Source organism: Acanthochromis polyacanthus, chromosome 1, assembly GCF_021347895.1.
Source record: "Acanthochromis polyacanthus isolate Apoly-LR-REF ecotype Palm Island chromosome 1, KAUST_Apoly_ChrSc, whole genome shotgun sequence".
Classification (NCBI taxonomy): Eukaryota; Metazoa; Chordata; class Actinopteri; family Pomacentridae; genus Acanthochromis; species Acanthochromis polyacanthus.
The window spans coordinates 14,351,979-14,378,894 of NC_067113.1; the positions used below are offsets into that span (position 1 = coordinate 14,351,979).

The 26,916-nt window shown below is 39.7% G+C and overlaps 1 protein-coding gene across 6 annotated transcripts in view; it reads right to left on the reverse strand.

The window, feature by feature from the left end:
* The window catches only part of ralgapa2 (Ral GTPase activating protein catalytic subunit alpha 2), a 109,314-nt gene that overhangs the window by 42,471 nt on the left and 39,927 nt on the right, over positions 1–26,916 (reverse strand). For 4 of the 6 annotated variants that reach the window (XM_022192467.2, XM_051945786.1, XM_051945801.1 and 1 more), the window contains exons 9-29: positions 24,760–24,968; positions 23,841–24,086; positions 23,401–23,583; positions 23,117–23,251; positions 22,801–22,949; positions 22,550–22,661; positions 21,941–22,178; positions 20,519–20,698; positions 17,919–18,065; positions 17,405–17,527; positions 15,290–15,375; positions 15,097–15,187; positions 14,795–14,968; positions 13,897–14,076; positions 12,938–13,131; positions 12,534–12,632; positions 11,090–11,245; positions 7,149–7,277; positions 5,742–5,870; positions 4,534–4,592; positions 4,122–4,230 (exon numbers count right to left, since the gene is read on the reverse strand). In XM_022192467.2, the coding sequence (XP_022048159.2) occupies positions 4,122–4,230; positions 4,534–4,592; positions 5,742–5,870; positions 7,149–7,277; positions 11,090–11,245; positions 12,534–12,632; positions 12,938–13,131; positions 13,897–14,076; positions 14,795–14,968; positions 15,097–15,187; positions 15,290–15,375; positions 17,405–17,527; positions 17,919–18,065; positions 20,519–20,698; positions 21,941–22,178; positions 22,550–22,661; positions 22,801–22,949; positions 23,117–23,251; positions 23,401–23,583; positions 23,841–24,086; positions 24,760–24,968 (3,128 nt within the window). The remainder of the gene's footprint in view (positions 1–4,121; positions 4,231–4,533; positions 4,593–5,741; positions 5,871–7,148; positions 7,278–11,089; positions 11,246–12,533; positions 12,633–12,937; positions 13,132–13,896; positions 14,077–14,794; positions 14,969–15,096; positions 15,188–15,289; positions 15,376–17,404; positions 17,528–17,918; positions 18,066–20,518; positions 20,699–21,940; positions 22,179–22,549; positions 22,662–22,800; positions 22,950–23,116; positions 23,252–23,400; positions 23,584–23,840; positions 24,087–24,759; positions 24,969–26,916) is intronic. The other 2 variants (XM_051945789.1, XM_051945797.1) reach the window with 2 other exon arrangements.

Genomic DNA, 26,916 nt, shown 5'->3' on the forward strand with positions numbered 1-26,916 from the left:
AATAATTTAGAAGACTTGGATTATTGTTTAAAAAAATACAAAGCAACTAGCAGTAGAGAATAACCTATGATACAACACATCATTGTACACTGCCCTTGATAATGTTGGTGTCCTGATAAAACAATTCTACAATACTCAATACAGGACAGTCATCTTTGACAGAGAACATTATCTGTGTAACTCACACAAAACAGCCCTAAAAATGCAGCAACTTGGAACTATGTATATAGTCACTGCATGGTGGTGCCATGGTCTCTGTATGGTTATTATTATTTAATTGTAATAATGTGGTACTTCAGTTAATAGGTCTCTGATTTTCGTTCTCCCGCTGCCAATTTCCCCTTGTGAGCTTTTCCTTCTTCACAACAGGTTAGTTATATTCTGTTCACTTGAGCCTGATTCATCCAAAAAGCCCCACCACAGGTAGTCATGCAATAGGAATCTGTCTAGAGTGCCTGCATGTTTTTATAAAACGATGATATTTGGTTCCAGATTATTAACCACGCCTGACGTACGTCAGCGGGGTTACTGCATTCGCTTCAGTATCTGGCTGGGTAAGTATGTATGTGGGTGAGTGGGTGGGTGTGTGTGTATGTCCGTTCAGATATCTCTGCAAGTGCTGAAGTCAGGATAATCAAACTTGGCACTGAAGATCAGTCTAAGGTCCCCTGCTCTGTTGTGGAGTTAGAGGTCAGCAGATCAAGTCGGAAGGGATATACGTAGGATGATCAAAATTGATAGAGTATCATGCATGGGCGTGGTTCTGCCCTCTACTGAGGGCTCGTCTAGTTGATAAAGTATCACAACAGTACAACAACTTTGCAGCAAAAGCCCTGTTAACTCCTTTGTACAAGACATCAGATTTAGTTGTTTCCTTGAGTTCAAGTGGTCATTTGACACCAGATTTGATGGACTCATCAGGGGCTTTGTTAGAGTAAACTAATCCAAAACCATTGTTCCCCTGTTGAAAATACAGCTATGCTTCAAATTTTTTAGCAAAACGATGATGATTTAATGTCTTTGTGATAGTAGGAGACACGGCATCAGAAAGAAGTCAAAGTGTCAGAGAGGGGCAAAGAGGGACTTTCTTAGTGTCAAATCATAGGTTGAGCTAGCAGAAGGTTCGGAAGGTCTATAGCATTCTGAAATGCTTTGAAAAAATGGATTAGTTGCATCAAAAGCAGGATTAGGCAGACTAAAAGTAAGCACACCATGTGAAGATCAGTACAGCAAGCTTTGCCTACTGAGAGCTAGAAAGGCAACTTCATCATAGATACAGACTTTTCCACATAAAGAATGTATGACTTCAATCAGCAAAAGTCCTGTCCAGAAGGCTGTCTAGCAGTGGTCTCTGAGGATAAGTAGTGGTCTCAAAATCACTTTTCAGGAGGGGAAGAAAGGACAAATGCTTGGGGTGGCGTTACGACATGTATCCATATGTTTTTTTTTGTCCATCAGAAAAGTGATAGCAGAGAACCGGGAAGCGCTTCATCCCAGCCCTTCATCAAAAAAATGTTGGAAGGAAGAGGTTTTGTTTCTATGACAACAAATCACCACTCTAACTGCCATTGTATGGTAGACTAGCATCATCATTGTGATAATTTCTGCCTGACATAACACACAGTTTGGGACACACAGACACGCAAAAAAGCTTCTTGTCCATTTTTGTTTTTTTTTTAACCAGGGTGACGAGTCCCACCCATATGATTGGTTGTCTTAAAAGGAGCACAAGTGGGGACACCAGTGCCTTTCTGAAAAGTTCACAGATTTTCTACCAGAGTGGCTGCACAAAATAGGCAGAACACTCTGAAAAAAGACAGTTGGTGCAGCGATTTTACTTTTGCTGACAATCTGAAGAAAAAAAAACACTGTACTGATACTCCGCCTTATGATATGTGTCCACAGGATCCGCCAGCTCAGTGCTTCCAATTCACCGTCTATGTAAACATCTGTGTAATGCATTTTGGTAGGGTCATGACGTGTTTTGAGAGATGGGAAGTCAACATCACAAAAAGCTCTTAGGGACATTGTAACGTCATGCTGGGATAAGATAGGTTATCAGGTTTTACAGAAACTTGTGCTGTCCATCTTGAGGACTCCGCACGTGAACTTTAAGTATCTCCAGTGGCCTCAGACTTTTGAAACCTACTGTGTAGTCTTGAGGAAGTTTTGCTTTCTTGCTTGTTCTCCTAAAAATATAAGTTTAACTGACAGTGCATCCACCTAGTTACAAAATAAAAGCAAACCTGTGAAGAAAAATCAGCTCGGCTGCCAACTCATTTTAATTGTAATCAATGTGGAAAAAGGCATTAATAAAGCATTATAGTATATACGATTTGCCTGTTTAAAATTTTTTTACTAGACAATGAGTTCTTTAGTTGGAATTAAATTGGAACAATATGTAGACAACTGACATCCACACTAAGGCATGCCTAATGCTGACGCACCAAAATCATTTTAATGCTGTTTGTGTAGTCAGAAGAATTTTTTTTTACATATTTCGAAACTGGGCAATCTTCATATAAGCACATGTACACATTATTTACATATGTACAAAGTATTACTTATGTACATTAAGTAATTTCAAATTTCTAGACTTCGAAGTTTCATGAGAAAAACACCTTGGGAGGGTCACCCATTCTCCACTTACTGTTGATGCATCTGTTTTACTTCAATGCTAAATTTTAAAACAGCAGAGAAAAATTGCTGCTTGAAGATGGTGACAAAAGTTTAGGAACACTCTGACTGTGACAAAATTCAGGGTAATTTTCCGTAAATTTAGTTTTTCACTCACTGTGCAGATAATCAGCATAATTTTATTTCACTTCAAACCATGGCTCATTTTCTCCAGACTCATTGGAGGAAAGAATTGAGCTATTGACAATTTTCTTTCAAATGTGGATTTCTTCAGTGATTTGAAATTCTTTGTGAAGAAATAGAATTTCCCATTTCTTCCAGCTGAATGCCTCTCAACATGTAACAAGGGCAGACAATGTGGGGAGTGCAGAAATGGCCAAACACAAAAAGGGGCCCTGAGAGTTCAGCACCTGCTTTTAGAAAAGAGACTCTCAGTGCCACTCTTCCCCCTAGATCCCCCACCCAGCCTATACCCTCTATTTTGGGGCTGGCTGAGTCTGTGTGTCAAGTTGTACGGGGAAGTGATTACTGCTCCATTAGAGAAGGGGGGAGGAGGGGAGAGGGGGTTGCTCGAGCAGGAAGCTGGGAGATGTAGCTGCTTAAATTGGCCCACATCTACTGAGAGCGAGCAGCCTGGAAATTACGCCGCCGCCCCAAACCCTTTTCCCTGGAAAAAAAAAAACACACACACACACAGCCTCTACTGGTTCTCTGCATCTCTTCACTCAGAGAGAAAAGAGGGCTCTTCCAAAATACACCCCTGAGTCACATCACTGGACATGTTTTATTCTCACACTTTTTCTCGCCTCACGATGTTGAAATTGTTCTGCAGTCCTTTTATGTAATCAACTGTCATTTGTGTTAGAGCTAAACAGTATAGGGTTTGTATGGTAAAACAAAAAAGAGCTTCCTGCACCTATTCATTTTAAAACACTGTGGCCAGTAATTTATTCTATTAAGAACTTTTGCTAACACTGTCAATGGTGTGAGTGTTGTTGTATACTGTAAACAAGAAAAGCTCTCAGAGACCGCTCAGTTGTTGTATAATTTCTGATGGTTAAATCCCGATAAGTCTGCAGCGGTGGATTTGTGTTAGAATTGCAATCATGTTATCGTCAGCAGGCAGGTGACATAGCGCTCACTTGTTGTCATAGTTGCAATGCCACTGTGTCAATAGCTCGCAATCTCGCAATGATACAGAAATCTTTAACAAATCCGTAGATCCACACTATAAGCCGTATCTCTGCCAAAATCTAATCAGGTGGTCCTTGTGTCATTTTCTGAGCTTCCCTGAAAATTTCATCCAAATCCGCTGGTCTGTTTTTGAGTAATGTTGTGCACAGACAGACAGAACGACAAACGTACACTGATCGTCACATGATTGTTCCTTGACAGAGTAATCCCGTTACACACACTAATCAGCAGATATTATGTAAATGTGTATACAATGCAATAAAACCTTCTTGGATCAGGGGGTCACTAACCTTTAGTGTTACTCCCAGAACATTGATGGCATCTTTAACCTGGTGGTGAATGTTCTTTTGCATGAGCTCCTCACACACCCACAGACCCAGACTGCACACAGCAATGCACCTGAGTGACAGGAGCAGAGTACAAACGTGTGTTAACTTAAGAATAACACAAAATTTGAATAGTGCTACATATATTCAGAAAACTAGACCACAGGTAAAATCAAGGACAAACATATTATTGAAGGCAAGACGCTTCAAAAGCTTTGCACAGATTTTTTAAATGATGGGTAGTAAATGCTCAGTATTCATTAACTATTTCAATTTCCTTATGTGTATATATGTGTACTTAAAAACCTAGCCATATCAAACTAATATAGACAATGCAACCTAAGAGTAAATGCATCACAACTATTGCCAATCATACCTTGCCCCTTCACAGTGTTCTTTCGTTGCTGTCTCTAGCAGGATGTTGACCAGATAATCCTAAATCGAAAAGACAACCCAACAGGTATGCTATTAATGCTCAAATAACAATGTAATCCATTCTCAACTTAATGTTCATAGGAATGTGATGTCATCCACTGTAACATGCAACTGCATATTCAAATTCAATTACCCCTAATGCGGAAGTATGAGATTTTTACATAAAACTGACTATCTTTGACATTCAAGCATTAACCAAATGAGTTTTTCGAAATGCTGTGATCAAATCCATCAGCACCAGGTAAATTTCTCTATTTTTCAGAGTATACAGGAATTTTAAATCTCTTTCTGTGGTGACAGTCCAGCATTGATGCAATGTTAGCAATGCCTTTGTCATCAAACAGCAACGATTGGTTTGCCAGAGCTGAAGAGGGCAACAACTGCAGCAACCAAAACAAGTCATGATTCAGCAACTAGGACTTGCAGGAAAGTGTTTAAGAAAACATCCAAGAGATTTCTGGTGTTTCAGATAAAAATAAAATAAACTTCAATCTTTCAAGGAAGGATTACAGGTCTAGAATAGAAAGGGACTGAAGATGAGGGTTATGTCATATGCATGCATTGGCAGTGTTTTTCTAATTACTCTCACTGCCAGAGAGGTAGACAAAAGTTCCACTCTGCAGATTGACCATGCACTTATTTCCACTAATGACATCTGAACATTGTCATCTGAATGAACACCTTAGTCACTTTTCACGAAGTTGTGAGGGCAATCTTAGGTCAATCAGTACCCAGCAACATTTATGCATCATTTTCAACAAGCTTCAAGTTTCCACCCCATACGGTCGCAATAACAGGTAGGCACGCAACAAGATTACAGAGACTTACTGATGTAGGATATTCGTACATACAATGAGCAACACAATCTCATGCATTATACGCCCCTTAATGTGAAATCTCTTGCGTATGGCATATATAATGTGCGGAATTAAGCCATGAGCAACATTAACATATCAGTAACACATGTCTGAGTGACAGAATACACTCACTTGAACAGCAATGTTACATATCCCATATGTGTTAATGGGTTAATGTTTAGGATAGAATTATATTGATACAGGTGATGAGCAGTTCATATGCAAAGATAAAGCAGGTTTGCTTTTAAAAGTCATCACTGTACTCCAAGCACCACATATCTTGATTATTTACCTTGATATCCTCATTGCCTACATTGATTTCATCAGAGCCACGCATATGTTTCAGTACAGGAATCTGGAGGTAAAGGTTGGGGAAACACACAAGGGAGCCCAGGATTGTCTGAGCCTCCATCCTCGGAGCCTGGCAGAGATGAAAACACACACACACACACACACACACACACACACACACACACACACACACACACACACACACACACACACACACACACACACACACACACACACACACACACACACACACACAAAAGAAAAAACAAGCTATCATGAGTTCCCTAAACCAATATGAAAACAACCCACTCCCAGGAAACAGGAAGGTCACTGTCCAAGGGAAAAGGATTGAAGGGATCTAGCAGAATTAATTTGATCTTTATTCATGATTCGGCTCGTGTTGAACAGAGAGACGTGACACATGGTAGGCGTTGGACAACAAAATGAATGATTACATGCACGGTGGATGCAGCTCTGAAGCAGACGGAACATACTGCACCTGATGAGCAGCTGTGAAACTAAAAAAAGGTAATAAATCTACGCTGGAAGATTTGAAGATTTCAGGCAACCAAAAGAGGAAGAAACAACACGTATAAATGTCCATCTAAAGTGTTCTTTATATATCGTGTAGTTGGAGATGGTTACATTACCTGAACCATGCTTAGGTTTGAATCTGTGCACAGTGGAAGCAAGTAAACACTGAGTGGTTATTGTATTAGTCTGTCAACATAATCTCAATTAATTGCTCCAAATCAGGTCACAGTCCACTGCAGGCCTGTGTGTTCACATGAAGGTATATTATCAAATAATTACACGAGATTGTGCCATCAACTGTTTGCATTCATTTTGAGAAAAAGATCACGGTACCTACTTAGTTTAATATCATAATACTTAGCTAAAAAATAAACACGTTGCATTTAATGCTCATGTGTCTTTATTCAAGGTGTCTCTAGAATCACAGCTCTTTGTTTCATTTGTAATTAACTGCTGGTCGTTCCTCTAATACAGCTGCAGGCTTTTACTACAGATTCATATCATCAAGTTTTGTTTATATGCATAATATTCACGTTTCTCTGTTAACAGCACAAAAGGCTTAGTTTATTCGGTCCCAAAGATGGAGGAAAGTAATGATGAATAATTAAACGTAATATTAGTAAAAATTATTTATAGATATAATTGCAAAAAAAAAATACTACAGAGTACTTTGTTATTGATGGAACAGGTCTGTAGATCATTACCTATAATGATCTTTGTAACCATGAATTCCTTTATCCTTCTGTTCTACCAGAATTACTCAAAACATTTCAGTGACATTCCTGAAAACTTTTTAATATATGGAATATATTATAGCTTCCTTTTTGAGTAATAAATTTGTGTGTGTGTCACGTAACAAATCTGAGTGTTTTACCTCTAAGGAGTCAGAGGTGAGGACGCAGGCAGCAGCAGTGATGAAATCTCCAACCAGCATAGTGAAACCTGGCAGGCCAAGGAAGAAAAATCGAGGAGAGCAGGAGCGGATGATGGTGTTCAAAACATCCTGATAACAAGAACAGACACACATAAATATTAATAGGAGGCAAACAATCATTTCTGCATTGATGCCTCTGTTATTAGACACAGACGACAGACTTGATACAGGAATACACTGAATTACAACTCAACCAAAAGTGAATTTCTTCGCAATTCCCCAGTATGTTTACAGGTACAGCTGGGGTTTTTGCATTTGGCATGAGCATTTGGGTTTTGTTAATGTGGAATGAAGTAGTAAGAAATTTTTTTGCCATGTAAGAGATGTGGCAGAGAGAAGGCTTTTCACTTCACCAGGTAGGGTAAGCATTTTTAAAAGTGTAAAGGAGAGTAAAGCACTCAACAGTACATGCCACTAAAGGACATAAAAAAACACAGAACGAGAAAAAGAGAGAGAGAGAGAGAGAGAGAGAGACAGAGAGAGAGAGAGAGAGAGAGAGAGAGACAGAGAGAGAGAGAGAGAGAGAGCAGATGGATTGCTCACAGTGGATAAGACGGAGAGGACAAAAGACCTCAACTTTCATGAGTCACATGTATGTACACACACAAGCAAACCTGTAATTAAAGACAGAGACATGGCATTGTTTTGCTGAGGCACAGGCGGCTCAGTGGCAGATGGGTGCTCTTTCAATACAGACATATGCTGTACTGCAGAGGGTTCAGCACAAACTGCTCAAGTATGTACAGTGTAATACCACACCAGACAAAAGCATAAACAATGTCAACAGGTTGTCTACGCTATATTTAGACCTGAAGCAAAGAGTTTTTTTCTTATTCACTCTCCAGTGACAGAGGAAATACTTTTGTTCATTCAAAAGAATATTGGTATGAGAATTCAGCATCTCAGCAGTAAAGCAGAAAGATTGTTCACCCTCTTATCTTACAAATGCATGTGCATATTTGTGTACAAAGGCAAGGTCCAAGCTAGAAACACCTGCCGTCTTGGCCATAAACTTGTGTAAATCATACAGTTCAAACATCAGCCTGTTTCTAGCCGAACCAAAGGGCGACTTCACAAAAAATACAAACAAAAAAAAAACACCCACACGTACACAATTTCTCTCTCTCAGTCGCACACTCGCACACACAAAGACACGCACACACAGTGTACCACTTATCTATCTGTGACATTAATCACCCAAAGCTTTGGTAAACAGGGAATGCAGTCGAACAAAAGAAGAATAGAATAAACACACAGAGGCAATAAGTAGGAAGCCAAACCAACACCAGGACTGCATGTGGAAAATTGGTGGGAAGAGCTTTAGGATTGAGGGCCCATTTTACCTTCATTTTGTTGGTAATTGACCTCTGAAGCATAATGTGCAGTGCAGTCAGAGGTAATTAGCAGGCAACAAACTGTTTCTTGATTGCCTGAGATGAGCATTTTAGAGGAAGCCACAAATGTAGAATGCAAAGTGCTTTCAATTGTATGTGTAAGTACAGGGAACATGATTTGAGGTGTGTGTATAGAAATCAGAATTGAGAAATGTGGAATGGGAATAACCGCATGTGGTGCTGTGTTGGCAGTAGGAATGGCCCCCGCATCAACAAAAGGTGCATTAACCTAACTCTGAATAGAGCCACCTCAGGCCTTTTTATGTGGCCTCATCTCCAGGAAAGCACACGCTTTCCACCTGCTGGCCTCTGGGGTGACGGGGTTCACTCTGGCATTTCATCACTCTGCACAGTATAAGACATTTTTTGCATTCATTTGCTAAACATGGTCATTTCCAGTTTAGTATGGGATAGATTTCCTGTTGCAGTTCACACCCTGTTTCACTTCACAAGTTGGTGGGAAGGGACATAACCCGAGCGCATGATTAAAAGGTCATAGGTTTAATTAAAAGCCACATCAGTGATCTTGCGGTCAACCTTCACATTTTAGTCTGACAGGATATAATTTACACAGCACCTTTCTCTTTTGTTGACAAAAGAAAGAAAGCTAAGGTGTAACTAGTTTTGTGAAGGCAGGAAAAACTGTTTATCTACTATGGTGTTATGTATAGGTGCTTTCAACTTTAATGGGCGTTTTAAGTAAATGACTGATGTTTTCTCTCACCTACAGAATGCACAGTGAATAAATACATAAAGATTTGTGTGCACTTCACTACATTTAACAAAATACGCTGTTGACTATTGCAGTCCAGATTGTAGACCTATTAGACAGATTACTGCTATTGTGCTACGGTCATGCCTTTGTGAGACCAGTGACCAGAGAATGACAGGCAATCAGGACAACAGCCCTGACCTTGGCACTCTGTCAGTTGGAAGGAGATTCCCTCCAAGGGAACTGTCATTTCCCTCTTAGCTTAGTTGATTTTAATGGTGAGGATTTACACTGGGATTCCCCTAGTAGTCCATAAAACATGGCTGTTTAAGGCAGATTTTGTTACTTGACAGACAGGTGGGCTGAAGAAAACACTTAACATTTAAATGAGACTATTTAAAGGTACAAATACAGAGAAATAACGATATGGGAAAAAACTAAACTAAACACAAACAATATGCTAACTCACAAATAGCACATGCACAATCATGCAAGGTGACTTGCTCACTGGCTTGTAAGAATAGTAACTTTAATCATGTTATGTCTCATTGATAGATTGTGGATTAAAAAAATATGCCTAAATATACACATGCGTGATTTGAAAATATTAGAAAAAGTATTTTTTCCCCCTTTTTTTAGGTGCAGTGGGGGGTGGGGGTGAAGGCAGAGAGGAAGGAGGAGGGGGAGAATAAGAGCCACTTTCTTATGTTAAGCAGGCGTGCGGCTGTCCTCTATTGTGTGGCGTGAGGACTCTTTTCTCCGGCCAATTTGAGCATGCTTCAGTAGCCAGCCTGGCTCTGGCCCCCCAACGCATTATACAGAGCCACAACAAAAGCTTGAGAATGCTGCCTGGTCCCTCAGTGTGCCCCCCTCATTGCTCTACTCTACTCTACGTTCCCTAGGCTCCCCTCCCACTCCTTCACACACGCGCGTACACACAAGCAGCCAGGCAGGCCAGTCTACTCTGGGCCCCTGGCCGACGTGTCAGTCTAACGGAGCGCGACAGACGTCAGTCCTTAATTAATCACGTATACACGGCAGGGGCTCAAAACATTATTTAACGACATGGAAAACATTCTAATAAGCTTGTCGCACTGCCAAGCGGCAACAGAAACCCAGCCAGGAGGGCACATATTTTTTCTATGCGTTTGTATACGTTTGTAAATTATACAATAATGTAAATATATTTCTTTTTTTCCCCAAACACAAGCACATGTACATACATTCATACACACACACACAGGCGTGCGTTTTTATCCTTGTCTTTTGTTTTAGGGACCTCCATTCATCTCCACTCAGCTTTGTATAGAAGCAATGGAGCTATGCCAGATTTAAATATGAGGAAGGGTGTGGCTAAAATGAGGCAGAGGATGCCAAAACACAGTAGCATTCTTCATCACCACTGGTTGGCGGGATGTTTTTTAATACTGAGCCACAATCATACATTGCAATGCACCTATTGGACGTGTCTTCACTCCAGATAGTAACTATTCACAAGTTGATCAAAAATACATTAACTGGTACATTTCATTAAGCATACACACAAAACGAAAATTGTTTACCTGAATTATGGCAAAAAATACTAGTTGAATAAGAATCATTATGTAGTTCTGAATTTTTCCATTAAAAAATAAAAAGGAAATTGGCAACTACAAATGACTTTTTTCCAGTTTTTAATCAGGACCAGTGCACATCAGTTGGACAGATGCGCCATCTATTGGTAAAAAAGAAAAAAAACTGGCAGCCTTACATTATAAGCCATCTGCTGGTTGTACCTGATCATCACTGGTGAAGCCCTTGTGCATGATGTGGTAGAGGTGCACCAAGAAATCACTGTTAGGCAGCACATCCTGGTGCCTGGTCATCATCTCACAGATCAGCTTGTAGGCCTGCAGCTTGCCAGCCTTGTACTCTGCTGGTAGCATGGTGGCCTGTGGAGGACAGAGCGAGTCACTCAGGTCAGTGTGACTGTGAGGTGCTGAAGACTTTGACATGTCCACTATATGCTGAAGAAATGGTTTGAGAAGTTGATGTATTTTCTTATTTTTCATTCTGCATAAACTTGCCACCACAGGAGTCATTTGTAACCACTGTGAATTCTTTGTGACAACTGTCACTGTTCTCCAACAGAGACAAAAACCACAAATTTGCTTCATTTAAATTAACAATGCAAAGCTTTTGTTTAACAAACTTCCTGCTAATTTGTCTGTAGCTGCCAAAGCTAACCATTCAGTTGGGTTTTTTACTTGCTCATAGCAATGCAGTTTTATTGCTTCCTGAGCATTAAAGGATTCTCCAAGAGAAACATCGACCACACCTTAAAACACCTGATGGAGGTGTACAATGATGTTGGAGCAACATAAACAGCATTTAATGAAAATGCTGGGATTTTTACTTTTGGGACATTTCAGCCGGTCTGAATATTAGAGCTTTAAAGCAAGAATTTGCTTGAAATTTTGACAGAAATTATTCATATATTATTTAAGCTGCAGTTTGTATACCTACTAAACATTAAAACACAAAGAATCCTATTTTTTATTTCTTTATATCTTTTTATTTTCGACTATTCGTACCTGTCACTCGCTAAAAATGTTTACCAAATCTAAAATTCGTATCATGATATTTCATCAAAGTCACTTTATTCGTAGTCTCAGTGAAAAACTGAGGACACATTAATGACTCAGATGTCCAACAGTGACTAGTGACGAACAGTTATGTGACAAAAATGATTTTTGTGTGACCTAGTCAAGACTGCAGGCAGTGTTTCCACAGCATGGAAAGGAGAAAGAAATAGGAATACATTAAAAATTTAAGTAGTAAGTATAGTATGAAGAGTCACCTTTTATTTCTCTGTATTGTCAACAGCTGTGGACACTGGGAAAAATATTGTATATGTTGATTCCAGGATTTGCCAAGTTGTTGCTATAGTTCAAACAACTACAACAACAAATTAGCTTTCAGTTAATTATGTTTTATGATTTATGGAAGTGTAACTATGACACACGGCACAAAAGACATTTGTTTTTTTCTAGCTCTAGTCATGGCTGCGCTGTTTCCACAGAGGTGCGCAACTTTACATGGCAGTGGAAAATGAGCCCACACCAAGTAACAATGTGACAGGAGCAGGAAACTGCCACAAACGTCTTTGGGGTTCAGTGGGTTGATTATTGTGAGTGTTCTAAATGTTGTCTTCTGTGCTTATGTGCTTGCTGTTTATACCCTGAAGAGCCAGGATGCGAGCATTCGAAGAGGAGGAATGAAGGCAGGCTGGGGAGGAGAAGACTGGTTATCCACACTGATCCCAAGGTTGTCCCGGATCTGTAAGCACACATTGAACTTCAGTAAATGAACATAACAATCATATGCAATCTTTCTAAGAATTTCTGTGTGAGAAAGGAAAGGATAAACTCTTAGCTAAAATGTCATTCATCCATCAACCTAATTAAATCTTTGATCATCACTGTCTTTCATACAATGAGTACTTGGAAGCCATCATCATTTAACAGTAAGTCTCGTTTTGTCACTGTGCACTAAAATATAATGCCAAGTATGTATATCTTAATAGGGGTATATATTTCTTCTGAATTTTGTACAGGGTGGGGGGTGTTGTCTCTTAACTGTACCTTGGCCAGCTTGTGCCAGAGCTCATAGAGGCAGGAGAAGACCTTGGCATGGATTTTGGGGCAGCGGATGCTGTTGACATCTCCCAGGATACCCAAAATTCTCCTCCACAGGACGAAAGCAGAATCAGGATGCCAACCAGTCAGAGTCCCACCAGCTATGATGCTGACATCATCAGCCAGACACTCACTACTATCTGCATGGCCAGAGAGACAGAGGGTTTGGATGGTTTGGGTTACACAATAGATTATTTGGCAACAGCTATACTTGTACTTGCTAGTACCCAATACAAAGTACCCCAGATAAAATTTCATCGGGGAGATTGGATTCAGTCAACAAATGCAGAAGAACCATGATTAAACAATTTATGATTTAATACTTGCTAAAATATACTAAAGACTAAAAATCCTCAAAGCCATCTTGTCATTGTTTGAGCAGCTGTTGACCAAATCCTTAGTTTTTCGTGCATTTTCCCAAATGCATTTGCGCATTAAGATTTTTGTCCTACTCATGTGATTAATGCACTGAAACACTTTTGGGAAACAGGCACAAATCACATGCATCATCCAAATGAAGTGTGGAAGGACAGTGCCACCTAGTGGGCAGCAGAAGAATTGGAGGGAGTTAAGGCCTGGAAATTACAGAAATGTAGCAGATCTGAGGTGTTATATTAAAAGGAAACTTTTCTCAACTCTTTGACTAAAATCTGGTGCCCCGCAAACACAAGACTTACAAAATTACATGTATGTTTCCAAAGAACCAAAAGACTAGTTTCATTTATAATGTAGTCAGGTAATTGAACAGGATCTGCCACGAAGTGAGAGAGAAGAAACACAAAAAAACGGAAAAGTGTAATGTGAGAAATAGAAGTCACGGTAAGGTTGACATATAGAGCAGGGAGAGTCAATGGTAAATGAAGACTCTATGGTCCATATGATGAGTAGCAGCTAGGGAGCAGTACCCAAGTGGTGTGGCATGTGTAAGACAGACTGATGCATGGTGTCGTCCAGGGGGTAGTCCCGTGGGCACTCTGTGTGCACCAGCAGGGCTGGTGAAGCGGGGGGGTTCTGGGGATAGTGGTAGTGGTTTTGGTGGTGGTGGTAGGAGGGTGCAGAGTGGGGAGGGAAGGCACACTCGGGACCTAAAAACGACAAGGGGAAAGGGATAAAACTGGGTTTGAGGAAGGGAGCACAGGGACACTATGATCACAATGTAGGAAACAGACAGAAGTTCACATACGAGGGTGGGAAGGGTAGAGGGGAGGCTACAATTTCTCCATCAATAATGATGGAGTGAGTAGACTAAAAGTCGAATGGTTTAAAGCTGAGGGGATGGTTAGATTTTTTGTCCATGACAATATAGATAAGTGCAGCTAAAAGACTACAGATTCGTCTCTATCAAACCACAGGTCACTTTTCCTTCATAAGATTCCCAAATAACCAAGAACACATGCTGTGATCAGATTTAAAAGATTAAATTGCTTAGCCAAAGAAGTACAGTAGCAGATACCAGGTCCCTTTACCCAGCTATGACTAATCCATCCATCAGGGGTGAGGTTATTTTGGAAGCATCAAAGCCTGATATAGATGCAACACACCCCAGGTGAACCTATAAAACTGCTTAACTCTTGGTTACAAAGAAGCTACTTGTATAATTTGTTCTGCTGCTTAGTATGCATCAAACCTGCTTTCATTCCACAGACAGACACTTGATCAGAATTATCTTATGCACCCTGAAAGGTATCTGTATTATTTGTTAGCGGGAAAGTACAAAAACATTCAAATACATTGACAACTTGAATAATTACAGGGAAAAATCTGATTTTAGGTGAATGGGGTGAGTTCTACCAGCTCCTATACCTGCTAGAGCCTCATTGTGGCTGAGCAGCAGACTCCCCTGGCTCTGAGGATCAGCTGTGACATCCATGTGAGCTGACTGTGTGGACCGTGTGTCAGCCTCCTCATCAAATGCCTGCCAGGTAACTTCAGCTTCATTGAGGTAGCCGTTGGACGTCTCACTACTCACACTCTCACCTAAGTAAAAAAAAAGAAAAAGAAAAGAAGTCTACTACAGACAAGCATGCATATATACATACAAACACAGCTATAAAGATCACAACAATTGTCATTTTAAAGAAATAATCAGTGGCGTAATTTCTAACTTTTCTCTCTGAGCTTGGGCCTTGTGTAGTTTGCGTGTCCCTCAGCATTGCACTCCGTCTCAGCTGGACTACTGCTCTGTCGGATGAGGATCTAGGAATACAGGCACAAACATTAAAAGAGGAGAAATTTGTACGGGGGATTCTTGCTTCATTACTTTAACATAACAGTATAGTACAGGATCAATGTTCTCACCACTGGTGGCTCATTGCTCTCTCTCCTGCCTTCAGACATCCTGCTGTCAGAACCACAGGAAGTAGGGGAGTACTCTCTCTTCTGGGCTGAAAGGCAAAATGAGACGTTGCAAAGAGCCCTTGGGCTTAATTCCACTGCCTCAAATGCATTAAAAATTGGGATGATAATACACTCTAGATCCCAAGTTTCCCCAGATGATAACAAATTGTTTGCAAACTACTTCAACACAACCCAGGAGATGCATAGTCAAAAAGTAAAGGAACATTTATGGATTAAGACATTGGAATTATTCTTCTTTAATAGTAAATTGTGTCTAATATGGCTTTTCCACAAAATGCAACATTCTTCCTAATTGCTGCTGACCTGAAGTCACAAAATGTGCTTCTATGTGAACGTCTCAAAATCAGTTTCAAGGTAGCTTAGAGAAGTTTTCTTCCTTCAGTGGATAAATTATAAATGTTTTTTGAGTGTCAAACACTGCATGTACGTCCCAGAAAGCAGACAACCCTGTGAATTAAACTAGAAATGTTACATCTTTGAGTGTAGAAGGACTTTTAAAAGGATCATGAGGATTTCTCTTGATTTACATTCAGTGGTACTCCCCCAAATCCTCTGTGTGAACCATTTAGGTTAAATATGTTGAATGCATTTGCTTCCTCATTAAACATTTACAAAAGCTGATTTTTAAGTATTGACACCCTGCATAGTTTAGCTCTATCAGTGCTTTCCATTTGGCTAACATTGCTCTTCACTTCTCTCACTCGTGTCCGTTGCTTGTGTCTTTGCTTTTCCCAGTGGGGAGAAGGCACAGAAAGAGATGTAAGGATGAACAGTGAGCACAAAAAACTGTATTTGCCCAACTATATATAATCATTCACCTCAATTTCATTTTTCGAGTTGATATACTCAAGACGTACAGCATCTCAACTGTGAAGAGTAGAGACTTCAGTTACAGTGACACCAGAAGATATGATGACAAGAAGTAGCAATAAAAAGCTTTAAGTGTTCTAAATTATATTTACAGGCTAAAAGGTATGAAGTCCTTTTCAGCTTCAGGACTCTGTAGCTGCAAGTTTTGGAACAAAAAAATAAATAAATCAGAAAACAGAAAAATTCTGAATGTATTTGAGCTTGTAACTTAAGACAACAAGCCAAAGTATGATTCATATTCTACACACATGTAGTTAATTTATGACTACACAAAGCTGCCATTGGTGCCATCATCAATATTTCCACAGGAAGTTTGTGTAATTAGTCTTGCAATCATGCAATATATTTAATTACAGTAAAACTGATTCCACAACAGCCCACTCCCGCCTTTGACTCTCCCATCAAATTAGCTTAGACATTAGCTAACCTATCAATAATTAGGTTCTGATTGTAGGGGTGCTACCATGCAGTAAAACACAGCATAGGATACACCTGTGCTCATGAATCTCCTCTTGCCCTGACTATTCACTGATGCATTAAACGGGAGTTAGTCGTCCTCAGTCATAGAGCAAATTGAAATCACAGTCAGGTGATAAAGAGAAAATATACAATTAAGTATCCATTAGCAGAATGGAAAGAACCCAATGTTTATTTCCTGGTACTTCTTCGTTGGTCCATTGCAGCATAACTTGATGTGTTACTGACAACTGTTGCTCAGTGCAGTAGGGTGACATTGTTGGTAAAACTTTGTATTGCAGATGAACAAAGATGAACTAACCAAGAACTCACTAATGGAGAAAACACCTTCAAAGCGCTAATGAAGGTCTAATAATTCACAGGAAACCTTCAAGTGTTTATATTCATTCGTACAATATGAGAAAATGTTTATCCATCAAAGGAGTGCCTCAGTGGGGTTCAATGATACAACTCCAGTACCACTAACTAGCTTAACATCTACAGTATTTGTCAGTGTCAACAAAACAATGAAGAATAACAGAGTGATTTCCACTAAATTACTTTAGACTGTATTAAAATTCAAAGGGTGTGACAACAAAACTAAAAATGAACTGAAACTGTCTTTCTTTTCACGTATACTGAATGACTAATTTGTATCACAGCCGACCTGTGTTTACTGAGGGCATACTTCCAGTCAAAACAGAGACTGACCAGAAACTAAAATCATACCTGGTAAAGTGTCAGACAGCTGCTGGGTGATGTCCGAGGTGCTGCTGCTACGTGGCAGGGGGCTCTCCCTGCCTCCCAGCTCCTCTTCTCCCCCACATTCTGATAGCTGACATTCCTCCACATCTGACAGTTAAGGAGAAAAGGATATCATTCGACAGAGCCAAGAGACCAAACACAAGGTAAACATTAAAATTGGAACACACTGGGATATGTCATGTGTTATTTGTAGGGATTTTTAGAAACAGCACAGGTGAGGATTTGACATTTATGAGGACATGGAGAGAAAGTAAGACATGCAGTCATGCAGTGGTGATGCATACGCTTGACATATTCTTGTTACTGGCTGTACAATAAACTACAGCCGGGCTGTCCAGAGCAGTTTTGAAAAGTATGTTCAGCCTATGGTAATACTGTCAGAACAAACAGAAAACATGAGAGATTGTGAGTGATGAGTGGGAAAAGCAGGCCGGAGATCACAAACACAAACAGATGCAGCTCTCAGAATACACTTTACCTGAGAGTCTGTGAGAGCAAGTAGAGTTACCAGAAGAGATACCAGGCAAGAAAGAGCTCACAGTGTGGAGCAGCATAGGAACACTTTTAGTAGTGGGCAAAGCCTCGTATAGATGAACACAGTTGCTGATGGACTGGCTTCGCTTAGCTTCCATCAGGGAAAGAGAAAGAAGAGAAAACAGAAAGAGACAGTGGAGGCAGAAAAGAGGTAAAGAGAAGAAGATAATATTCAGGAACAGCAAAGTACGAAATGCTACAAAGGAGTTTTCAATACTGAATACATTTGAACAGCAACACCAAGCAAATAAAGCACAGCAAGACAAGAGCTTGACCATAACATGTCCAAATTCAGAGTGGAATTTGGAAACGAGAGAAAAAAATGCATCAAAACAATAATTGTGATTTTGAGAGTGATCTGCAATATGTCCTATATCAGAAGAAAAAAAATCCGATTGAAGTTACTGAAATTGTAAATTCAGAACAATGAGACCACAATGTTGTTGTAAACCAATGTAGTGTAGCATCACAATATGAAAGCTTGACCAATACTGGAGACTGATGTTAACATTTGAGAGATTAAAAATTTATGATATTGACAAGCTTAGTTATACATCTTTTAAAGCAACATTACAACATAATTTACAAAGTTAGAACCACATCTATCCAGCAGATAAATATTACAGAGCGCACTATAATGAAATGTCCTAAATACAGTAATAGAAATGCACATGAAACAAAATGGGTAAAAGGACAACAATAATAAAAACTTTTCAATAAAAGAAAAGCTTAATCAATTTCATTTTTTATTAAAATCATTTATACATTAAAAGCAGAGTAGCTGTCATATGTATGGACTCATTAGTGAGATAGTTTGTTCGGCTCTGGATAAACCAAAATGTAACAAAATGTGATCTAAAAGACTGTGAACTATTTATCAAGAACAATAATGGCATACTGTGGATAAGTTTAAATGAACAAAAAATATTTTCAATTGTCAATAAAAAATAGAAAAAAATCACCAAAGTACAATTCTACGGTATGTCTATACCATGCAGTTTCTTGCTGCTTATCACCTTTTCCAAAGCTGCTTTTGTTTATTAGACTAATACATGCAGTGCTTATGCATTCATGATAAATATGAGTATGTAATTTAAATAGATACTGAATTTTGTGGTTGACCAAAAGAGAAAAAAAAAATTACCTGTGTACAGACCAACTCTATTACATTTGATCTTATCCACTACATTATCTTATATTACAATCTTGACATAAATTTGTATAATTAAGCCAAATAATAATAACCACAATGGCAGTGAGAGCGGATGGTTCAACTAGGCCTCTGTAGCTGTAGAAGCTTAATGAGCACCATAATGAAATATTGAGCCTTTTCCTCTATTATCAAGACATGATCTCAGAACAATATTAGTTTGAATTTGCATGCATAAGTGTAACCAAGTTTTGACAGTTGTCAATGCTGAGGCATTGCCATTGTGTCTGGATAGCACTTCAGGCTTAATCTGAAAGAGAGCAATGAAAGAGGACAGTTCTATTCTCTGCTTTCAGCACACTTTAATTACGCCTTTTAGTGTGAGAGATACATCGTCTCTGCTACAGCCCACCACTGCTTCCCATTTATGCATATTAATGAGCATTAATTACACTCTTAATGAAACTATCAAAAACTGCCGTGCAATTGATGTGTGGGCCTTCTCTTGAGGAGTGGGGAGGAGGGCTGTTGGGCCTTTGAAGATCAATGTGGGAGAAATCCAATTAGGCCAAAGAAAAGGAAGGGAATTTGAAGCGGTAGTGTTTAATGCCCATTTTTGCATGCACGCAACCACAAATAAACACACTAACAGAATAGGTGCATAAACATGCACAAGACTTATAATAGATGTGTCAGCCCACATATACACACACAAGTGTGCACATGCGCACATACACACACCTTCTAAGACTTCATCCTGCAGACACAAATACATCTGCTCCTTGCTCAACAAGCTCGTCATTTCAGAACATTGGTGGTAATTGGGGAGGCGGAAGGCCAAGAAACAAAAAGGGATCGTCTCTTTTATCCTCCACATTAAGATTCTGTCTAGACAAAATTAAGACAAGCAAGACAGGCACTGCAGCTACTTATAACTCCATTGCCTTCCGACTCAACTTATAATTAGCCTGCCACTTTCCCATCAGATAAGGCGTATTTGCAGCGTCTAAAGCTGGCCTTTGACATGCTGTCAGGGGATTGTGCTGTATGCCTGCAATCGAGCTGACATGGAAACATGTTGACATTGGCTAGTGACATCTGAGGGGAACAATGGGGGCCATCTGCTGGCTCCTTTGTCTTTGGTGTTGGGTCTTTCAATGGCACCTGGGCTAGTGTACACATGGACCTGTCTGAAGACCTTCACACGCAATAAATATCTGATAAACCCTGTGGCCTGAAGTTGTGCTTCAAAAGCGTATCAGTACTGCAAGTATAGAATACTACATACAGGAAGACTGTTTTTTAAATGTCACACTGTTTCATTCTAATATTTGTTTTTATAATACAATAACATACGGCTACTGCAATAGTACCAGTAAATCACAGGTACTTACCAGATGCCTTCTGTCGGACGTTGTTACGGGCTGTTTCAACACCGGGTGCTCCTGAAGTAGTGGCTGAGCGAATCCTCATGGGCTCCTGGACTCCCGGCCCACTTTGTTCCCCTTGGTTCCTCCAACTGAGCGAGAATGAGCGTGCGACAGCTGTCCCCTTTTGAGAGTCCTGGATCACTCCTGACAAGCACAGAGCAACACTTTCTTGGTACTGAAATGCCAGTGCACGTTTTACCATTAAAAATCAGCTAAAGCAGCACCAAACTCACAGATGAGTGAGTAAGCAAGACAAGCAAGACAATGGTACTTTTTGACTTCATTCAGTTTTATGGAAACAGTACAGTAGTGGCTTTCAACGTCGGTGATGAATGCATTAAGCTTCAGTCAATTCCAGCCGTTTTCAGTACAAAAAATCGCTAATATTCTATTTTTAAATAAAAAAAATTACGAAAAATACGGGGAATATTGGACGCGCATCGGGAGGTGCATTTCCTTGAAAACGACCGATTCGGGGATTTTATACCGACTTCAGGACATGTTTTGGACAAAATAGTTTACTGGCTTGTGTCATCTGATGTAAAAGGTTGGATTATGGCCGTTTTTTGTGGAATCTTTTTTTTGTGTGTAATAATAAACCCAGAAATGTGAGTCGCGCTGTGTGCGTTGAAGCCGTGTATAGAGAACGGATGGATGAATATTTGTTTTTGTCGGACAAATGTGTTTTTCTCACCCGCTGTGGTAATCGCATCTGAAAGTGGTTTATACCGGCGGATTCATGAGAATCTAAGCTTTCCATCGGTGTATAGTGTTTGTATAATCGCGTTTGCACCCGTCGGACATTCTTGAAATTCCTATGCAAATTAGTAGGTGTACCGCCGGCGGTACACTGAAGCTTAAAGGGTTACACGTTCATGTAGTGTATAAATTCCCTAAACCAGCATGAGCAAGCACAAGTGCACACTTTAGAATTCCAGTGGACAGAATTTCAAATTTTCACTAAAAAAACCGAACCGGTTGGCAGACAGCTGCGTGACTGAAGGATGTAAATCGAGCAGTATGTCACAGATCTATGTTCACAAATTGGAGCCTGATCAATTTAAGTAAGGTAGATGTAGTTTATGGCAACTTTAAGTTTAAAAGCTTCACAAATGCCACTTATTCGATTGGAAGAACAACAATGGTGTCCATAAAGCATAAATCTCCACTTTTCACATTTTAATGCTGCAAAACACTGATCAACAAAAATGACTTTTTAATGACCAAGTGACAGAAGCTAATACAACTATAAATCATACAGTAAAAAGAAAAAGTATACAGATGGAAAGAAACCAGAATTATTTTTTCCGAAAATCATTTCAAACCTTTTATTCAATCAAATTATAGCCATCCCATTTCCCATCTTTTGCCATTTTTGTCCCTTACCACGTCCTCTCTGCTTCTTCTCCTTCTGTTCACTGAGCTTGTCCAGAGGCAGGTTGGCCATGTCCAGACCATAAACAGAGCGTGCCAGCACAGCCGTCAGCGAGTCCATGATGCTGGCCCACTCTGTCACCAGCTCCTCCCAGCAGGTAAGAGAGGACAGCACTGCCAGCAGCTCGTCCCATAGCTCCCGGGAGATAAATACGCATAGGTTGGCTCGCACCCATGCCACAATGATGGTCTGAATGCAAGAGGAGAAAAGAAAAAAAATGAGCATTGACAGACAGGGTAGTAGCAAGAAATTCCAGCTTCTGATATAATGTGGCAACATGAAATTCACCCTGACACATCTAATTTGGTGTATTGTTTCCTTGTCTTTTCCACAACAAATTACGTCAACTAAGACAAACACACTCAATATACAGTTGGTTCCGAAACAACACATTTTCTTAGCTGCTCTTCAAAGAAACTTTGTAGAACAATCTGTTAATACTTTCGATATTCAAACATTTAAGTGTTCTCTAGGTAAAAATACTCAGAGTAGGTATGATCACATATCCATGATATGCCTTGTGTATCAGTTAATATGGAACAAACTAAATGAAGGCATACCCTAAATAGGATAGATGCTAAACTTTCAGCAAAGCTGTCTTTTCTTTGGTTTTCCTGTGGCCTCTTCATCACTGCCTCTGTGATTCTCAGTAGTACCTGCAGCATCTGCTCCCTGCAAAACAGACAGTGAAGCAGAACAGTGAGGAACCCCACACAAAATGACAACATTTGACCACCATGAAGAAATAAGTAGCACAAGTGTTGAAAAGCACTACACAAATCCTACAAAACCATTACAAGAAAATACTGACCACGTCTCTGTATTCATGGTGTGCTCCATTATCATGTGCCGGTATATGCTGAGAACACCCTTGCACACTTCAACCTGATTATCCAGGAGTTTAGGTACATCCTGGCATGGCTCCAACAGGAACACATTGGATGAGTTGGTCAGGAACACCTACAATTACAGGCATAGGAAGACACACAGTAAGGTTGGGCAGATAGTAAGACAGAAACTGACTAAGACAACAGTGATATAAAAAAAAAGAATATATTTAAGAAATACTGATTGTGTTTACTACATGATCTCTGGATAAAAGCACACCCATGGACATAGAAACAGACCTGTAGTGTGGGCTGGATGCCAGCCTTGACGTCCCTGTTCTGCTCCTCAGTGAGAAAACCACGACTGATGGCACTGCTGAACGAATAGGTCCTCCCCCAGCTGGACGACCGTCTGTGACCATGACTCTCCAATGTCTAGCAGAGGAAAAGGCAGGTCAGTCAATTGTTTAGTAGAAATCAGCAAGATACTAAGATTCAGTCTACGTTACACTATCAATTCTTCATTGACCTTTTCATAGTATAATAAACAAAATATAAATTTACTGTCTGGCTGTAGTTTTTACTTGTGCATGTATGCTGTTTGTCTCTTTGATGAGCATCTGCTCAGAGCTGTCATCCACTTCATCTTCCTGGTTAGCTCTTTCAGGCTCTGTCATGAAGCTGGGCTTGTCCTGCAGGATCCACTTTCTGTACACTTTGATCACCTTCCTGGTTGCTGATGCCTCACAGGACGGCAACAAGAAAGCCTTCAAGACAAAAAACACGGACTTTTATTATCAACTAATTTGATGCTCTAAATAGTTTTCAAGGGTGACCTGTTAAATGGAAGGATATTGAAGTTGTGTTCATAAAAACAACCAGCAGAGGGCGACACAGTACATGTTTTAGCAGTGTAGCTTTCCAGTCTGTACTGAGAATCAATTTGAAAAATAAACAACACTTTCAATATAATTTACTTTGGCAACATCAAAGAAAGAAATAATGCCTGGTGACTTCATTGTACCTGGTGGAAGACTTCGTTGACAAAATTGACATTGTCCCTGGTGGACAGCAGAATGGAATGCACCATCTCATAGACATGACGGTGCTCCTCCTCTATGCTACACAAACTGGAGTCGCTGGGCCGTCGATCTGACAGCGTGCTGCTGTTGGAGTGGCTCTTCTCAGGCTCCCCCACCGGCCCGTTTGTATCCCCATCTGAAGCTTTATCCTTCTCCTTCTCCTGGCTGCTACTGCCTGCAGTGACAGTCTGGCCATCACAGGGAGACAGAATCAGTGAGGAATGAGAATCCCTTAGTGTGCTACAGGGGGCCTCCTCACAGTTAAATAATGGGTTGCTGGAGCCTCATTTACTAGAAATTCCTTAACTGATTAGCTGTATGAGTATTTTTAACGGGAGATGAGCTACTGTATAAGTTATAATTTATTTTCACTCCTGTCTAACCATGAGGATATCCACTGAGCTTTTGCCTATGATTTCAACAACTCCATTTCATGCAAAATGCTAAAAAAAAAAAGTAAAATAAGAAAAGTATACTATAGGCATAGCACTATATCAATCAGATGCCAATGTATTAGGTACACCTAGCTAAAACTAATGCACTCCACTACAATAGTCTAGCAATAACTCCTCACAGCCTTCATGATGGGTAAAGATGTTTGCGGTGCTGTTGAACTATACTATATTACTTAGAGAGTTGTTTTCTTTTACTTGGCCTAAATTAACTGATTTCAACAAAGCAGAAATTTGAAAACACGTGTATGACTAAATGTGTGAGTATTTTTTTCAGGAACCTCCATCCAAGGTATCATTATACAGATACAAGTGCTCTGGGATTTTGCTATAAAAAACTACCTTCATAATAGCCCTCAACCTCAAATGACAGAATGAGAAATCAACACAGGACTTCTGTCATGTTCACCTGGATGAGTTTGGGAATGACCTCGGTGCCGTTCTTGGCGCTCTGCGCCGCTGCAGCACTGCTGACATACTTCTTCTCCAGGAAGAAGGTGACCAGCCAGGTGATAAAGGCCACACGAGGTGCCAGGTACTGGTCCCTAGTGCAGAAGGTGCTCTCATTGTTCCGCGTCACTGGCACATACAAGGGTTTTGGTCTGTGGTGGGGGAGGTCTGATCAAGTAGGACAGTGGATGAAGAGTAGAGGACAGTGACAAAAAAAGGAGAAAAAAAAAAACCGGAAGAGAACAGAACATGAGAGCAACAAAAACAGACTGGTGTTAAACATCAACTCCAAATGTCTATCCATGACAGAATTGTTAATTTAATCACAAGGCCTAATGTTTTTGTACCCAAATCTATACAGTCTACTTGTTACACATGTAACAAAACTGTTGGAATTTCATGTCACAGCAACACACAAGGGAATAAATTAAGTGCTTCTAAAAAAAACCCCATTTAATTATCACTATAGAATGAACAAAGTAAACAAGGTTTAAATTGGGATTTAATAACTTTAAGAAGTACTTCAGTAACAGCAGTAAAAATTAAAGCTTTCTAGCATTGCTTTACTTCAATTATTTGATTTTCAGTGATTTTATTATTTAATTGCTGTGTGACCTTGAGTGCTACTGGGCTTAAAGACGTTAACTATGAGAGCCTGCAGAAGTAAAGAATAAAAGAATACCTTTAATACGTTTAATAAAACCTTGCAAAATTCTACCTTCATAATGTCAAGATTTTCTGAGTTACAGTCCTATAAAATACAAGGTCTGAGTTGAAATTTTGTGACTCATAATTGTAATCCTCATAACCTCATATGTAAAGATGATAGCACATAAAATTTTCAGGGCATAGAAAAACTGCACAAATTTAATGTCTATGAAACAGATTAAAAGAAACCAGTATTAATAACCTGAACATGTAAGCTGTTTTATGACAATTCCCTGGGCACATTTTCAAGGGTCATATCACCATGCTAGGTGGTTGGTCAGAACATTTTAGAGCACATGAAAGACACCATCTTCCAGTCATGATTTCTTCTGTGTAAAAAAAAAACATTTCTTATAATAGTCACATTTTAACACACATAACATAGCTTATGTCTGTGAAATTGAGAAACGACAATGACATTCACACTTTGTATACAATAGTTTGGGTAAATCACACTGAATAAAGGAAGATAACAGCCTTTCAAATTCTACTCAGACAGTGTTAACTTCTTGTTCTGTTAAGTTGTTCTGTCGGCCTGATTCCGTCCTCAGATTGTGAACAATGGTGATGTTTTATCACGATGCTTGTTGGGTGTCGACTCTTCAAATTAGATTCCCCGACCAACTGATAATCAGTTTGGACATTATTTTCATCATGATTATCAAGACTGAGCATCTTACTTAGGACATTAGCATGAGTTGGAAGTTAAGCTCAATAACCACACATCGATACCATTTTTTTATACATTCTATATATGTATAGTGTTCACTCACTCAGGATTATCATAGTTTTTATTCATTGAGTAAATAGAATCTAAAATTTTACAACAAGTTAGAATAAATATAATAGAAATCGATTTTGACGCAGAAGGAATGAAGGCTAGAATATGAGAATGGGCTTTAAATGTAGCCAAAAATCTGAATTTTTGTATGCTATGACTTGTTTTGATCAACTGTCTATACCAAAGGTGACCCTTAACCCTTTAAAGCTGCTGTCCGGAGTTTGAATCGCAGCGTCTCCCAAAACACTGTTGGTCCCTCCCTCTGATTTCGCCCCTTTATTTGTGCACGCGCGCAGTACATGACAGAAGTGCCCGGAGTGCTGCAGCATCTTGCCTGTTTTGCCGTTTTCCACTCTTCTACATTTAGTACATTTAGCAAATAATAAAGGAATTACGTTAGAATGCTGTATTGAGTCTAACTTGTCCTAATACCAAAATAACATGAATCTGCTAGGACAAACGAGTAAAGTTTCAATATGTGATTACACTCGTGTATCCCTCTCGATGACGTTGTTTATCAAACTTAGTGCATTTACGCGTGTATATGTGTTACATTGTTTATTTATTTCTATCTAGAGTTCAGAATTGCATGACTCCTCTGACGAAGAGTATGTCCCAGACGCCCCA